The 18,542-nt window shown below is 19.6% G+C and overlaps 1 protein-coding gene across 3 annotated transcripts in view; it reads left to right on the top strand.

Annotated features, from left to right (window-relative positions):
* The first annotated feature begins 269 nt into the window (after positions 1–269).
* LOC122511172 (nucleolin) overlaps positions 270–18,542 on the top strand; it is a 165,912-nt gene continuing 147,639 nt past the window's right edge. The window contains exons 1-2 of one of the 3 annotated variants that reach the window (XM_043626264.1): positions 270–366; positions 1,715–2,271. In XM_043626264.1, the coding sequence (XP_043482199.1) occupies positions 2,199–2,271 (73 nt within the window). In that variant the 5' untranslated portion in view covers positions 270–366; positions 1,715–2,198. Of the gene's footprint in view, positions 367–1,499; positions 2,272–18,542 lie in introns of those variants that run through there. The other 2 variants (XM_043626267.1, XM_043626266.1) reach the window with 2 other exon arrangements.

Genomic DNA, 18,542 nt, shown 5'->3' with positions numbered 1-18,542 from the left:
TTGATTATTAAATCAAAGAATATTAATTTACCAGATTTATATCGAATATAAATTTCTCTACCCCCCCCCCCCTCCCCACCCTATTGTTAATCTGAAATTATCATCAAGTTAATTCATATTTTCAGTGTGTATAACACGGGGGTACAAGCCACGTTAACGACTCTGCTATACGCCATCCAATAATCCTTTGTTCAGGGTAGTTTTTTTTCTGATTCACTCGGTGTGTGCGTTTTAGTTCTATATACATATATATCGACGTTGGCAGTCGCGACGCAAGGGCAGGGTCGGCGAATAGTCTCTTCAGTATGGCCCGCGAACGGCGACGGGCATGTTCTATTCTATCTCGTCTAGTTTTATCATTCGCCGGTAGTACTTTATAATAACGCTAATTACACACCAAAAAATTAATAACAATTGAAAATTAGTAGATAAATGGGAAAAAGTAAATCGGAAATAAATAATCAAGAAATAAAAAATTAAAAATAAATAACAAGTAAAGAAGAAATGAATATGAAATTAATAAAAAATAAATAAGAAATAAAAAATAAATAAATAAAAATTAAAAATAATTAAGAAATAAATAAGAAAAATAAATGAGAAAGAGATAAGAAATTAATTAGAAAAAACAAATGAGAAATACCTAAATAAAAAAAAATAAGTGAAAAATAAATAAGAAAAGAAGGAACAAAAAATAAATCTCAACAAAAAATTGACTATAGTTCCAAAGGAAAAAAAAATGTGTGCGTGAGGCCTAAGTAAAAATAAAATTCATTCAATTTTAATTAACACACATCGTCCAGAGCGCACAATCTGCCGGTATTTCGAAAATATTGCGAAAAATAAACAAAAAAAACAAGAACAATAAAATTAAAAAATAAAAGCCTAACTATGCTAACAAAAAAAAATTGCCTCTACTTGGACTGCCTATAAACTAAAAGAAATTAAAATTTAATTTACAAGTGAAATTAACAAATAACATAATTTACAAAATTAAATTATAATTAATAAATAAAATTTACAAAATAAAATTTTGATTTATAAATAAAATTTACAAAATAAAATTATAATTTATAAATAAAATTTACAAATAAAATTGTAATTCACACAAAAAAATTTACAAATAACATTTTAATTTATAAATAAAATTTACAAAAAAAAATTATAATTCATAAGTAAAATTTACAAAAAAAAAAGATTAAAATTTATAAATAAAAATTACTGAATAATAAAAATAAATATTAATAAAATTAATAATTAAAAAAAGTAAAAATTAATAATTAAAAAAGGTAAAAATTAATAATTAATAATTAACAATTGATAAAATTAAAAATAAATTATTATTATTATTATTATTTTATATTAATAAAATTAGTAATGAATAAAATTAATAATAAATAAAATTAGTGATTAATAAAATTAATAATTAACGAAATTAGTGATTAATATAATTAGTGATTAAAATAAAATAATTTTTAAAAAATTAATTAAAACAAATCAAATTAAAAAGAAAATCAAAAACAAATTTTCTCCACACGATAATATAATTATTAAAAGTGTATTATTTCACAATCGGAATTAAACCCGATAAGTCAATCAAATATAAATTTGATAAAGCTTAATTAACAAAAAAAAAAAAAGCAAAATAGATATAATTTGCAGACAAAACAATATTTTTGCGCCAATATATTATAAAAGAATTTTTTTTTCCATTTAGAGAAAATTATCGAGGGGGAAAAAAATAGGTGATATATATAGAAAGTGTGGCATCCAAGCGAATCTGTGATTTTTCTCTCCTCTCTCACACACACAGACACACACACTGTGTGACTCCAAATAATTGTGGAATTGCATTTTCCAGAGTGTGGAAACTGAATACTTCTCTTTTTTTTCTAAAAATCAAACAGAATATATAGTATATATTTTTCTACTCGACGCCAGACGAGTCGTCGCCTTTTCCTTCCACGCAACAGGAAAAAAGAAAAAGAAAAAAAGCTTGTCACGAATTTCAATTATAAAAGAGCGAGTATTATATATTTAATAATTATGTATATATAGTTTGATAAGAAACAAGAAAGTTTAAAGAAAAAAACAACATAATTGGTTTAATATTCTATCGGGAAAAAAAAAACTTTTTTTAAAATTATTGACTCGTTGACTAAAAAAAAAAGTGAAAAAGAAAATAAGACTCAGGTTTCAAAATGGGATGCAACACCAGTAAGGAAACTGTTCAGCCGGCGGCGGAAGATGCGAAAGAGGACGTTAAGAATGGCGGTAAGGATACACACGTTTCTTTTTTTTTTTGGAATCGATTTTTCTTTGCCACTCTAGTGAAGTAATTTTTTAAAACCCGATCATTAATTTCACGCAGTGGAACTAAACAAAAAATGAAGAGTCGATTAACATAATTGTCACTTTAATTATCAACCATTTTTGCCAGGTGATTAAAATTAATTATGCGTCCATGTGTATGTGTAGCGAAGAAAAATAGTGTCTCATTAAAAACCGCGCTTTGAATTTAGAAAAAAAAACTTTTTTTATTTTTTCAATATAATATTAATAAAACTTAAAATTAAAATAATCATTAATAATAAAAATTAAAATAATCTCTCTAAATTAGGATTAGTAAAGATGTTTACTAATTTGAATAAATGACTCACGTTTTGCTTTTGAATTAGTAAATTTTACTAAAAAATTAGTAGAAATTACTATTTAAATAAATATTTTTACTAAATTAAAAGAGAAATAAGAATAATAATAATAAAATAATTTATTAACTGAAGATTCAGTGGAAAATAATGGAAAATAGTAATAATAGTAGAAAGTTAATAAAAATAATCGAAAATATTCTCGAAATTTTTATAAATATAAACGTAAAAATAAATATACCTATCAATAAATTAATTAATAAATAAATGTAAAACATAGAAAATGTTTAGAAATATACAAAATGCACATAAATAAACAAAATGTCAATATAAATATAAATTTTTCTAAAAATAAACTTTATTTATTTATTTATAGTTTGTTTATTTGTTTGGGATAAAAATACAAAGGAAAAAAATATTTACACTAAATAGAAATGAAAATCTAATGAATTATGGTAAACAAATATTTAATTGGCTACACATATATAATTTTTATGTGTCTATAAAAATATATTTTCCTTATTTCTTCTCCGTTGCATTATTTCCCACTGAATCTTCAGTTAATAAATTGTTTTGTGATCTGCTTTTAGATTATTACAAGTTAAATTCATTCTACTTGACAAGGGCAAAAGGCAAACTCTGATAAACGATTAGTTATTGATCAGTTAAATAAACTTCACCCATAAAATATTCCACTTTGAAATAATTAATAAAGTGCAACAACAGTGGTGGAATATTTAAATAAATATATTAAATGGGAAATAATAAATAATTAAATAATTATAAATAATAATTAAAAAATTAGTAGAAAGTTTTACTAGTGAATTTTACTAAAAAAATTAAACAATTTCCCTAGTAAATTCTACTAAAAAATTAGTAGAAAATTTTACTATAGTAAATTTTACTAAAAACTTAGTGGAAAATTTTGCTAGTAAATTCTGTTAAAAAATTGGTAGAAAGTTATACTAACTTATTAACTAACTTACTAACTTAAATTTACTATAGTAAATTTTATTTAAAAAAATTAGAAAATTTACGTTGTAAATTCTACTTATTTTTTATTAGAATATTTATAATTACAAGTAATACTAACTTATTAACTAATTTACTAACTTAAATTTACTAGTAAATTTTGCTAAAAAAATAAAAAAAATTCTATAGCAAATTCTACTAAAAAATTAGAAGATAATATTACTAGCAAATTTTATTAAAAAAATTAGTAGAAAATTTTACTATAGTCATATTTACTAAAAAAATTAGAAAATTTCCTTTGTAAATTCTACTAAAAAATTAGTTTTTTTTTTTAAAGTAAATTTTACTAAAAAAATTAATAAAAAGTATTACTAGTAAATTTTATTAGAAAAATTAGTAAATTTACGTTGTAAATTCTACTTATTTTTTTAGTAGAATTTTTAGAATAAAAAGTTATACTAACTTATTAACTAACTTATTAACTTAAAATTACTAGTAAATTTTACTACAAAAATTATTAAAAAATTTTACTATATTAAATTTTACTAAAAAAATTAGTAGAAAATTTTACTAGTAACTTTTAATAAAAAAATTATTAGAAAATTTTACTATAGTAAATTTTACTAAAAAAATTAGAAAATTTTCCTAGTAAATTCTACTAAAAAATTAGTAGAAAGTTATACTAACTTACTAACTAACCTAAATGTACTAGTAAATTTTACTAAAAAAATTAGTAAAAAGTTTTACTATAGTAAATTTTACTAAAAATATTAGTAGAAAATTTTACTAAAAAAATTAGTAAAAAATTTTACTATAGTAAATTTTACTAAAAATATTAGTAGAAAATTTTACTAGTAAATTTTACTAAAAAAATTATTAGAAAATTTTACTATAGTAAACTTTACTAAAACTATTAGTAGAAAATTTTACTAGCAAATTTTACTAAAAAATTTATTAGAAAATTTTACTATAGTAAATTTTACTAAAAAATTCAGAAAATTTCCCTAGTAAATTATACTAAGAAATTAGTAGAAGGTTATACTAACTTATTAACTAACTTAAACTAACTAGTAAATTTCACTAAAATAATTAATAGAAAGTTTTAATATTAAATTTTTTTGAAAAAATTAAAAAAAAATTCTAGTAAATTCTACTAAAAAATTAGTAGTAAGTTATACTAACTTATTAACTAACTTAAATATACTAGTAAATTTTACTAAAATAATTAGTAGAAAATTATACTACAGTAAATTTTACTTAAAAAATTTAGTAGAAAATTTGACTAGTAAATTTGACTAAAAAATTTGTAAAAATGACTATTTGTTAGTAAAATTAACTATAATTGAAAAGTAAAATGTCAGTAATTAATTCAAATGTTAGTACAAATTTTTACTAATTCAAACTTAGAGAATAGAAAAATAAAATAAGTAAACAATTAAAAAACAGGAAAAAATAAGTTAACAAATAAAAAATAGGAAAAAAACAAAAGAATTAAGCAGATAAAGAGTAGAAAAAATAAAAAAAGATTTTCCTTAAGTTTTAAACGTTCAAATGAAAGAAATGTTTTTCTATATTTTATATGTTTTTCGAAATTACTATACAAAAAAAGAAAAATAATAATGAAAATTAAACAGTTGTTTAGTTACAAGTACATTTTTTAAGATACAAAATCATTTTTTTATTAAAAAAAATAGAAATTAAAAGTAGTAAAAAATATTGTCGTTCATATGAACGTTGGAAACTTTAGAAACATAAAAAAAATACTAAATAAATAAAAAGTTAGAACAAATTGAAAATAATAAATAAAAATATAAATAAATAAAATAAAAAGGTAAATAAATAAAATGTCGAAAATTTTTTTATTTTTTTAAAATAAAAAAACTTTAAAAAGCAGAACAAAATAAGAAAAGTTAGTAAATAAAAAGTAGAAAAAATAGAAATAGTAAATAAATAAAAAATTAAAATAAATAATAAAAATAACAAAAAATAATTAAAATGTAAATAAATAAAAAGCAAAAATAAAATAATAAAAAAGTAAATAAAATATAGAACAAAATAAAAAAAGTAAATAAATAAAAAGTAGAAAACTATAAAAAGTGTAAATAAACAAAAAATTAAAAAAATAGAAAAGTTAAATACACAATTTTTCTGCAGATATCAAATTGAGAAAAAAAAACGAATCAAAAGTGTTGCGAAGCAACGTTTTGATTCATTTTTTGTCTCAATTTAATATCTGCAGAAAAATATTGTGTAAATAAAAAATGAAAAAAAATGAAAAAATAAAATAAAAACATTATTAATAGAAAAGTAAATAATAAAATTTTAAAAAAATTAATAAAGCGTAAAAGAATGTATGCATTTGAAAAACAAATAATACTTATAGAATTGTCTTTTATCATCTCATTATAAATGGAAAAATTATATAACATTTGAAGCTTTACAGATTTTTTAATCTTCAAAGCATAAAATCTAAAGCAGAATCTACAATGAAGAGGGATATAGTGTTTTCACAAAAGAAAATTCATCCTTTGTTTTTTTAACAGCGCGGCTGCTTTTTTTTCATTCGTTTACCTGAGATAAAGTGCAGTAACCATATATAATTTCCTTTTTAGAGAGAATCTTCTCACTGTCGACTCTGTGTGTTTGCACATGTTACAAATATTTTCATATTCTATTTAATTAAATGGAAATGCATGAAATTAATAGGGCCATCATTTTAATTAAACTCAAAAGCCAAGCATCGAATTTCAGAATATTATATGTATATATGCAAATAAACGAATAAATCGAAATCTATAATAAAATTATTTTCATGATTTTAGTCATTTGGATAAGTTGTTTTTTTTAAATTTGAGAATTTAATGTTTGTTATAAAATTTGAAATTTTACGATTATTTCAAGTTGGGGAGTTTTAATTTCGAAATTTACTCTCTGGAAATTGGGGAAATTTTTATTTATTTAAATTGTAGTTCTAAATTTTGCTAATTTAGAGTGTTCTCTCAAAATTTGATTTAGTAAAAATTTTACTATAATTTGAATTAGTGACTAACTTTTTGCTCTTTTGAATTACAGTAAATTTTACTAATCAGTAATAATTTCTACTAATAAATAGTAATTTGATAATTTCTACTAATTTATTAGTAAAATTTACTAATTCTAAAGCAAAAAGTATGAAATTAGTAAACATTTTGGTGAATTTTAGTAAAATTAGTAGAAATTACTATTTAGTAGCAATATCTACTAATTTAAAACCAAAAAGGGAGACAGTAATTTAACTTACTAAACATTTCTACTACTTTACTAAAATTTCTGCTGATTTGAATTAGTGATTAACATTTTGCTTTCTAATTAGTAAAATTCTACTAATAACTAGTAATTTCTACTAATTTAGTATTTTCTAGTAATTTAGTAGTTACTATTTACTAATAAATAGTATTTTCTACTAATTTAGTAGTTACTATTTTACTAATAAATACTAAATAGTAATTTCTACTAATTTAGTAGTAAAATTTATTAATTCAAAAGCAAAAAGTCAGTCACTAGTTCCAATTAGTACAAATTTTTACTAATTCAAATTTATGTGAAATTTTTATTTATTTATTTATATATTTTTTAAATTACAGTCCTTAATTTTGCTAATTTTGATAATTAATAATTCAATTCTTCTGTAGAATTTTCTTGTAAAATTTCATCTAGAATTTTTTTTACAGAATTCTTTTTTCATAAAATTTTTTTTCATAGAATATTTCTTTTTACTATAAGTAATTATTCATTCTTGTCCAAAGAATGAGTTTTTATAGTTTAATAGTGAGACAAGTTGACACAAAATGGAAACTTGCTACTGAGAACAAACATGAGTTTCGAGTTGACATGAAATTCGTGTCAAAACTTTCACTACAAAAGACATCAATTTATCTTAATTAAAATCTCATATTAAGGATATTTACTGTACACAGTGATCATAAACCAATCGAGATGATAAATATTCTCAATCTGGAAAATTAATTTAAGAAAATCTTTTCAATTTCGTTAAATTGTTTTAGGATATTTTTTTTTATTATTAATTTAATTTTTCGTAACAAATAATTAAGATTTTTAAGATAATTTGTACATTTAATGTTTCTAATGTTTCGAAAGTTCAAATGAACAACGATTTTGTTTTGTTATTTCTGTTTAATTTATATTTTATCTAAAAAATTATTTTTTAATAAAATAAGTCCTAATTTAAATTATAAATTTAATTAATTTTAATTTAAAATTATTAACTTACATTATTTTGCATTTCAGCTCTTCCAGAACATTTTACTTAAAACTAAAAATTAAATTTTTCATAACTATAAAACATGAAGAAATCGATAACTCCGAGTCTTCGACTCGGAATCATCAATTTCTTCATGCTTTATAATATTTAAAAATGGCAAATTGATAAAATCATTATTTTATATTATAAGAATATTGTACTTCTTCAAAATTATTTTCATTATATTTTAATTCAATTATTATTTTTAAATTTTTCACTAAAATTTTTCTTTAAATCAATTAATTTTCAAAAAAGTTCTATTACAATTTTCAAAAGCCGTTTATTTACAATAATTCAATTTTACAAATTACAATTATTCGTAAATTCTTGAATTAAATATATATTTGAAAATAAAAACTTCAAATAATATAAAAAAATTCAATTACACTTTTTCAAAAAAATTAATTTCAAAATTAAATTATTTCTAAAAATTCACGCTATATTGCTTTTATTATTCAATTATCTTAAATTTTGACTGAAATTCATTTTAAAGCAATTTTTATTAGAAAATTCCACGAGAATTTCATTATTTAAATACAAAAGTAAATAATTACTGAATAATTGAATGTTTGTCAAAATTGAATTCTCATAAAGAATTTTATCAACAAATTTTTAAATAATTGAATTCTATCGATTAATTTTATTAAAATTTGCATAAAAATAATTACTTTTTTCAAGGAATTCAATTAAAATTGCATTAAAATTAATTGAAATTCTGCGATGAGTTTTATTATTAGTAAAAATAATTGAATTCCTAAAAGAATTTTATTATTTACGAAAATAATTGAATTCTCTTGTAAAAATTTTTTATTTCTGAAAATAATTGAATTATTGCGAAGAAATTTATAAAAAATTGGTAAATAATTGAATTTCTGTGGAATTTTTATTAAAATATTGTTTAAATAATCGAATTCTTTTGGATAATTTTATTTAAATAGTAGATATTGAAAAACATTGAATTGAGGAAAATTTTGGAAAATAATTGAAATTTTGCAAAGAATTTGATTTAAATTTTGAAAAATAATTGAATTTCAGAGAAGAATTTTATTATTTATAAAGATAATTGAAATTTTAACAAGAATTTTTAAAAAAATTTTGAACATAATTGAATTTATTACTCTTGAAAAGAATTGAATTTCTGCAATAATTTGTAACTTCTCCAAAATTAATTTTTTTTAGTGTTAACTAAAATTTTTCTATAAATTCATTTTTTTAAAATAATTTTTGAAAAAATTAAATTAAAAGAAAATTATTTATCTTCCAAGTCAAATAAATTTAATTATATAATTTTTACCAATTGATAAATTCATTTAAATATATAATTTTTGAAATAGTTTTTTGAGAATTTTCAAAATTTATTTGTTTTTAAATGAAATTCATTTTTAAATCAATTTTTAATATAAAATTCTACTAGAATTCAATTACTTAAATACAAAAAATAATTTACTGTATATTTGAATGATTCTGAAAATTGAATTCTCATAAAGAATTTTATCAACAAATTTTTAAATAATTGAATTCGTTTGACGAATTTTAATGAAATTTTTAATAATAATTACATTTATCGAGGAATTTAATTAAATTTTTATTAAAAATAATTGAAATTCTGCGATGAGGTTTTACTATATTTATGAAAATAATTAAACTCCTATAACAGAATTTTATTATTTAGAAAAATAATTGAATCCCTGTAAAAATGTTATCATTTATAAATCATAAAAATAATTGAATTATATTGTGAAGAAATTTATAAAAAATTTGTAAATGATTGAATTTCTGTAAAATTTTTATTATTTTATGAAAATAATACATATTGAAAATCATTAAATTGAGGAAAATTTTTGAAAATAATTAAAAGTTTGCGTAGAATTTTATTAAAATTTTTGAAAATAATTGAATTTTAGAGAATAATTTTACTATTTCTAAAAATAATTGAAATTTTGACGAGAATTTTTAAAAAAATTTTGAACATAATTGATTTTATGCGAAGAATTTTATTACTTTTGAAAATAATTGAAATTTTGACAAGAATTTAAAAAAATTTTTGAACATAATTGAATTTTTGCTAAGAATTTGATTGCTTTTGAAAATAATTAAATTTTGCAATCATTTGTAATTTCTTTAAATATTTTTTTAGTAGTCAAATTAATTATCTTTTCAGTTATTATAATTATATATGTTCTATATAAATTATACATTAATTAATTAATTTATTGAATATTTAATATAATTTACAGACTTTTTTTTTAATTAAAACGAAAAATAAATCAAACGGGGAAAATATCAGTAAACGCATTACATAAATTTAAGAAATATTATTCCATGAAGGAGGGATTAGTGAAAATGCAGCAAGTTTGCGAGTTTAAAATTAAGTAGGAGTTATCTGCCACTCGTATACTGATGGATTCTACGAATGAATAATTCTTCTCCTAATTATCTCGCACAAGACTTGTAGTTCTGTATAAGCTTTATGCCACACGAGACTGACAGTTATATAGTTTCAAACACGTTTGTATATTTCAAATGAGGACAAAATCAAATGCAATCCACTGGTATTAACTGTGTGTTTCACTCGAAAATAGTTGAAAAAAGGAAAAGAAAATTTCTCATAATTTAATAATAATTTCTTTTTAAATTAGAGATTTTTGAAAATTCGGGGCGAAAGTGAAAATTTTCCAAAATATTAATTAGATTCGAAATTTTTTTTAATTTTAGAAGTAATCGTTAAAAGTAAAAAACAATCATAAAAAATTTATTTTTGGTATTTTTTGTTTAAAAATAATTTCGAAAATAATTTTTTTTCTAATTAAAAAGATTTTTGAAAATTAGGGACAAAAAATGATAATTTTCCGGAACAGCAAATAAAAGAAACAGAAACAAAAAAATTCGGTCTGTTACATCGTTTGATAATAAAAATTTATTTTTGAAAATTCGGGGCAATTTAATTTTTAACTAAAAGAGCTCTTATAATTTAAATAACAATTAAAAAAAGTCTGAAAAAATTAAGAAAATAAACTCTCTTTTTTTACATTTTTTTTCTATTTTCATAGCCTTGTGCGAGGAAAATTTCGCCTTTCATAATTAAACAAAATTTCACTGGTGGTTCCGCTAATATCTGCTCAATTTTTCTAAAAGTGTAATCGAAAATTAACTCGATAATCAAACAGATATGCTATTCGTGTCTAACAATTTCTCGTAAATTTCCTCGGGGGAATTGGTATATACGTGCACTTCTACCTATATACATTAAAACGTATAGATTACTTATCGTGATAATGCACGTTTATTGAAGTAAGAAAAAGTTTCTGCGAAGTCGCACTTTGTATATATATGAAAGTACAAATAACAAGAATTAAAGTCAATTTTTTATTCTCTAGAATAAAATTTCATTAAATAAGAGAAAAAAAAAATTATTATTCAGATATTAAATTTAATAATTAAAAATATTAATAAAAAAAATGTTGATTAACAAAAAAAAAATTAATTAAAATAACAGCTACGTCTGTTGAAATTAATTTAACCTTGAAAGTAATTCTAAATAATTTAATAAAATTTAGAAACACTAATTAGTTCCTAAAGTTTTGAACGTTTAAATAAACGACAATTTTTTCTTGTTATTTCGTTCAATTCATATTTTGTTAAAAAATATTTTTTTGTATATTAAAAAAATTTCCAATGTTATAAATGCTGTATTTATTTTATTTTTCAAATTACAAAAATTAATAGTTATTTTCGAAAAAATATTTAAACAAGAAATAAATCTGCGTAGAATATAATAAAAAAAAGATTAAAATAGAATAAAATACAAATTTTGCTCCTGTAAGTTAGCTCTGTGGTTAGGAGCATTGTTGACGGAAAAAGAAACCAGGGTTCGATTCCCATCTCGGGAAAAGAATTTTTCTAAATTAATAAATAATTAATAATAAATAAAAAATAGAATAAAATAAAAAAATATATAATAAACTAGAATAAAAAAAAAACATTGTTCCTGTATGTTAGCTCAGTGGATAGGAGCATTGTTAATGGAAATAGAAACCAGAGTTCGAATCCCATCCTGGGAATAGAATTTTTCAAAATTAATAATTTATTAATTAATTAATTAATAATAAAATTAATAATAAATAAAAAATACAAAAAAGCATAAAATAAAAAACATAAAAAACAAATATTGAAAAAAGGGATTAATTAATTAAAATCAAAAAAAAATAAAAAGAAATAAAATTAAAGAAAATTAAAAATAAATAAATTTATTGAAATAAATAAAAATTAAAAATAAAAAAAAACTGTACGACTTAAAATCATAGTTTTCAGGTTAAAATTCAGTCAAAAATGCTTCTAAGAATCTAAAACAGTTTCAGTCGCAGAAATAATCTGAAAATTAGCTTTAGTTCTTACAGACACTTATATCAACAAAATTTTTTTAATTCTAGTGTCAAAATGCTAATAATATTCTCCAAGTTGTTTATATAACATCTCCATTCCTTAATTGTCGAGAAAAGTTCCAAGTAGATTTTTACTCGAAACTTTGAGTTTCCAAGTGTACTACTTTGGTTTATATGCAAAAAGTTATAATACGTAACAAGACATTATTTACGATAGTTTCACAAATATCTACAAGAGCATAAAAAAGAATATAGTCTCCTTTAAAAAAAACCCTCTCGAATAACATTATTGCTGTTTCCCTACATAAAATAAGAAATACACTAAATTTTAATAAACACGAATTTTCAACATTCCTTTGGAAAATTTTATCTTCAATTTCAAAAATTGAAAATTTTAATCAAGAAATCTTTTTTTAAATTAATAAAGTTTTTCAAAAAATCTAGAACTGTATATATTGATGTCAACAAATAAGCAGACAATTTTTTTTTTCTATTCAACGATATATGTAGTGAAAATTCAGCGTTAAAATGCAATCGGTGGAAACTCGGTTACATGATAGTTAGAGAGTAAGAGAGAGAGAATAAAAAGTTTATATCTATAGTTTACTTTCAAAGTGCAGCAGATTTTATTTTCTATTCAAAAAGCTTTCACTGAAAAGCTGCAATTTTATTTTGTGTTGTAAAAATGTCGAACATTTTAAATTTATAAAAGGAAAATTTATTATTGCAAATTTCGCCATAACAGTATATATAGTATTTGTGTATTTGCGGTTTATTAAGAAGTGGAGTCTGGAAAAAATATTCTCTCAAAATTATTAAATATAATAATTTTTTTAAATACCAAAAAAAAGTACAAAAACTATATACTCTACGATTTCTTTTTGAAATTTAATAAAAAATTCTTTATTTCTTCATTCAAAAATACGATTTTCTTTCAAAATAGATTTTTAAAAGTAAACAAATAAAATTAAAAAATAATTCCGATTAAATTTGACAAAATTTTCAATTGTTTCAATTTTTTTAAATTATTTTCGGAAATAGAATATTATTTAAAAAAAAATTTAACTACATTTTTTTTAAAAACAATTTTTTTCGGAATTTCTAAATTAAATTATTCAAAACTTCAATACTTTTTGGTAAACAAAGAATTAAAAACTTATTATTTATTTTCCACTGGAATTAAAATTTCAAATAATTTCAATAAAAAAACCTCAGGAAATTTAATTATTAAAAATTTCAACTGCAATTCTTCCAAAATTCAATTATTTTTTAAAAATTTTTGAATAAAATTATTGAAAAACTAAGAATTTTTGAAGAAAAATAATGTCATTAATAATTTTTAAAAATAAAAATTTAATATTTTTATACTTTTGCTTTCCTTGAATTTTCAAGGAATTGAATTTAAAAACTTTTTAAAATCTAACTAATTCCTAAAGTTCCTGTTTTATAACATTTTGAATACTTAATTATTTTCTAAAATTAATAACTTAAATTTAATTTTTATTAAATTTAATTAAATTAAATTTTTTTCAATCAATTCCTATCAGAGTTTAACTACGAGAATTATTTAAATAGAATAATTTTTGTTAATTTATAAAATAATGTATTTTCAAAAATACAATTTTATTATATTTATAGATAATTTTTAAAGATGAAAAAAAATTCTTTTTTAAAATACAAAATTTCACAAAAATTCCAATTGTTTTAATTTTTCTAAATTATTTTTGGGAATTCAAATGTATCATCAAACAATTTTAATTACGATTTTTGAAAAACCTAATTTTTTCAGAATTTCTAAATTAAATCTTTCAAAATTCAATCATTTTTGTAAAATAAATATTTAAATAGTTATTGTTCTTTATTTGCTTAAAATTTCGAAATACTTTCAATGTAAAATCATTGGAAATTTTTTTTTATAAAAATTTGAACTACAATTAATTATATAAAGTTTCTAAAAGTAAAATTTGATATTTCGTTCATTTGAATGTTAAAAATTTCTGGATCATTGAAAATGAAGAAATTTTCTAATTACGTCTATATTTATAAATTTCACCTCAAAAAGCATCAATAAAAAAATCTTTTGTGAATTCAGTTTCGTTTAAAATCAAACTTTTTTTTGTTGCCAAGTTTTTCTCAAAAAAAAGTTTAATACTCGGGATATCGAATTTCTTTCATTTGGAAGTTTTAAAACGGCTAAGTAGAAAACTTTACCCCGACATTATTTGCTCCAAGCAGAATTCAAAAGGAGTCTATATTTTTGTTTCTAATTCGTAGCAATTATATATTAATAACATGTGCAATCAGAGGAATATTTTTATAATGTTTACATAAAATAATCTTTTTTCTAATGATCACAAATTTTCTTGAATTGAAAATTTATTTAATTAATAAAAAAAAAAAAAAAATTATCTTCTTCAGTGACCTAAATTAATTTTACATTGAAATTAATAAAAAAGAGAAATTAATAAAAAATGAAGTTAATAAAAAGGGAAATTAATAAAAATTGAAATTAACAAAAATTTAAATTAATTTTAAATTAAAATTAATAAAAAAGAGAAATTAATAAAAAATGAAGTTAATAAAAAGGGAAATTAATAAAAATTGAAATTAACAGAAATTTAAATTAATTTTAAATTAAAATTAATAAAAAAGAGAAATTAATAAAAATTAAAGTTAATAAAAAAGGAAAATAATAAAAATTGAAATTAACAAAAATTTAAATTACCAAAAACTGAAATTAATTTTAAATTGCAATTAATAAAAATTCAAATTAATAGAAAGGAAAATTATAGAAAGGGAAATTAATAAAAAGGGAAATTAATAAAAATTTAAATCAATACAAATTGAAAATAATAAAAATAAAAATTAATAACAATTGAATTTAATAAAAATTAAAATCAATAAAATTTGAAAATAAAAAATAAAATTAACAAAAATAATATATTAAAATTAAAATTATCATAAAAACAATATTTAATTAAAAGGTAAAAAATGAAAAAAATTAATAAATTATCATTTTTATTCACTAAAAGAATAGATAAACTTTATAAGCAATTATCGAAAAATAATTTTCTCTTCTTTAATTTCCACAAAATGTAATTGTTGAAATTTCCCCAAGTTTGATAGTATAATCGCGAATCGTATATATAAAAAAATATAAATTCATATATCATTTTAAAAATTGCGTGCAAGATTGGCCTTCTTCTAGATAGGTTACTGTGTTTATGAAACCAACAAAACCATTTCATGAAGTTCTCCGTATATATATATATACAAGACTTATATATGTTGTCGAAGCCAACTGCATCGCTTTTCTTTTATTTCCTTTCAATAATAGCTGCTGGCGATAAAAGATTAAAGCGAGATAGAAATTCAATACTTGGAAATAACCCCCAAAGAATATATACATTGAAAGAAAAATAATAAATTTTTTGCAACAGTAATATCGCATATATTAATTGTCCTATTGATTCTCGATTGTCAATAAAAAAAATAAAAAATAACGAAAAGAAACAAGAAAAAGAAAACTTATTAATAAATTATTATTCATTTCATTAAAAAAATATTAATTTGATGTTTAAGAAAGTTTATTTGATTCAACAACAATTTCTCTAATTCAATGAAAATGTATTGAAGATTTGTTATTTTAAAGAAAAAATTTCTTCGAATTGTTTCTTCGCTTAAAAATTTATTTTTTCTTTGATTAAAAAAAATTTATTATGAAGAAAAATCTATTTGATTTAAAAATGATTTCTTTAATTCAATGAAAATTTATTGAATTTTTGTTATTTCAAGGAAATACATGCTCAGACTTGTTTCTTCGACTGAAAATTAATTTTTCTTTGATTCAATGAAAATTTGTTCAATTTCGAATATTTTAAAGAAAAATTGGCTTAGACTTGTTTCTTCGTTTACAAATTAATTTTTCTTTGACTCAAAGAAAATTTATTTTACTGATAAAAAATTATTTGATTATAAAAAAAAATTATGTAAAAGAGAAAAAAAGGATTCTATTAAAAAAAAGTTACTTTTTAATTAAACAAATTTATTTCATTCAATGAAAATTTATTGTATTTCTGTTATTTCAAAGAAAGAATGTACTCAGACTTGTTTTTTCGATTGAAAATTATTTTTCTTTAATTCAAAGAAAATTTATTTGACTATTAAAAAATTTCTTTCATTCAAGAACAATCTCTTTGATTTTAATGAAAATTTATTGAATTTTTTTTTATTTTAAAGAAAAAATTGCTTAGACTTGTTTCTTCGTTTACAATTTAATTTTTCTTTGACTCAAAGAAAATTTATTTTACTGATAAAAAATTATTTGATTATAAAAAAAATTATGTAAAAGAGAAAAAAAGGATTTTATTAAAAAAAAGTTACTTTTTAATTAAAAATTTATTTGATTTAAAGACAATTTTTTTTATTTAACGTAAATTTATTGAATTTTTATTATTTCAAAGAAAGAATGGCTTAGACTTGTTTCTTCGATTAAAAATTATTTTTCTTTGATTCAAACAAAATTTATTGGACTATTAAAAGATCTCTTTCATTCAAGAACAATTTCTTTGATTTTAATGAAAATTTATTGAATTTTTTTTATTTTAAAGAAAAAATTGCTTAGACTTGTTTCTTCGATTGAAAATTAATTATTTATGATTAAAAAAATATTTATTATTATTAAAAAAAAATTATGTAAATAATAAAAAAATGATTTTATTAAAAAAAAGTTACTTTTTAATTAAAAATTTATTTGATTGAAAGACAATTTTTTTGATTCAACGAAAATTTATTAAATTTTTGTTATTTTAAAGAGAAACTGGCTTAGACTTGTTTCTTCGATTAAAAATGAATTTTTCTTTCATTCAAAGAAAATACATTTTATTAAAACAAATTTTTTTAAATAAGAAAACAAGGATTTTATTTGAAAAAAGTGACTTTTTAATTAAAAAAATTTATTTGATTCAAAGACAATTTATATATTTTAAAAAATTTTTTCCTTTTAAATACTTTCGTTTAAATTTCTTTCAAAATGTTTTTCTGGTGTTGTTTCTTCGATTGAAAATTAATTATTTCTCTTTGATAAAAAAAAATTTATGTAAATAAGAAAAAAATGATTTTATTAAAAAAAATTACTTTTTAATTAAAAATTTATTTGATTTAAAGACAATTTTTTTGATGCAACGAAAATTTATTAAATTTTTGTTATCTTAAAGAAAAACTGGCTTAGACTTGTTTCTTCGATTGAAAATGAATTTTTCTTTCATTCAAAGAAAATATATTTGATTAAAACAAATTTTTGTAAATAAGAAAACAAGGATTTTATTTTTAAAAAAAGTTACTTTTTAATTAAAAAAATTTATTTAATTCAAAGAATTTATTTATTTTAAGGGTATTTGAACCATTATGACGTGAAAATTTTAGAACACATGCTTTTCACAAATTGTGACGTCTTAATGGTTCAAATGCCTTTAAAGAATTTTTTCCTTTTAAATACTTTTGTTAAAATTTCTTTTAAATTGTTTCTTTAGTCCTATATTGTTAATGACAAGATTTCTTTGATTTAAAGTACAAACTTTCATGATGAATTCTAATGGAAATTTTGTTTAAATCAAAGAACAGGAATTTTTTTATTCTCTTTCCCTTCTGTTTTTTTTTAATTTTTTTTTTTGTTTGAAAGAAAAATTAATTTTGAATGAAACAAAACGTTTCTAAGAAACTGATTTCTTTAAATTAACAAAAAACTTTTTCCCAAATGTAAAATAATTCTTTTACTTTTGTTTTTATAAGTTTCTTATTAGCAAAATCTTTTTCGATACTTTTCAAAAAGATTAATAAAAAAAAATAAAAGAAAAAAGATAAAATGCAACTGGAAGTGAAAATTTCCTCTTTCGATAATAATAATAAGAAACAATAAACCATTCAGGAGTGATAAATTTCACTCTAACAATACCTTAATGTTACTTTTGCCAAAGGAAACTGGGCGTTAATTGTAAAAGTAAACGCGCTCGTATAGTTTTCAGTCGCCAGGCTTAATGGCTCAATTTGCACTTGCACATTTTTCCAGTCTTTGACTCACGCTCCACTTTTTCTCCACACCTTCTTTTTTCTTCACTCTCCCTCAACCCTCATTTATAGCACATTTCAGTTAAAAAAAATGAAAGAAAAAGAAAAAAAAAAAGAAATGTCCCCTTAATGTCCATACCTGCGTGATTTAGAAATCGTGATCCACAAAAGTTCAAC

Source organism: Leptopilina heterotoma, unplaced genomic scaffold, assembly GCF_015476425.1.
Source record: "Leptopilina heterotoma isolate Lh14 unplaced genomic scaffold, ASM1547642v1 Lhet_81, whole genome shotgun sequence".
NCBI classification, from domain to species: Eukaryota; Metazoa; Arthropoda; class Insecta; order Hymenoptera; family Figitidae; genus Leptopilina; species Leptopilina heterotoma.
This window is presented reverse-complemented; position numbering and strand designations above follow the sequence as displayed.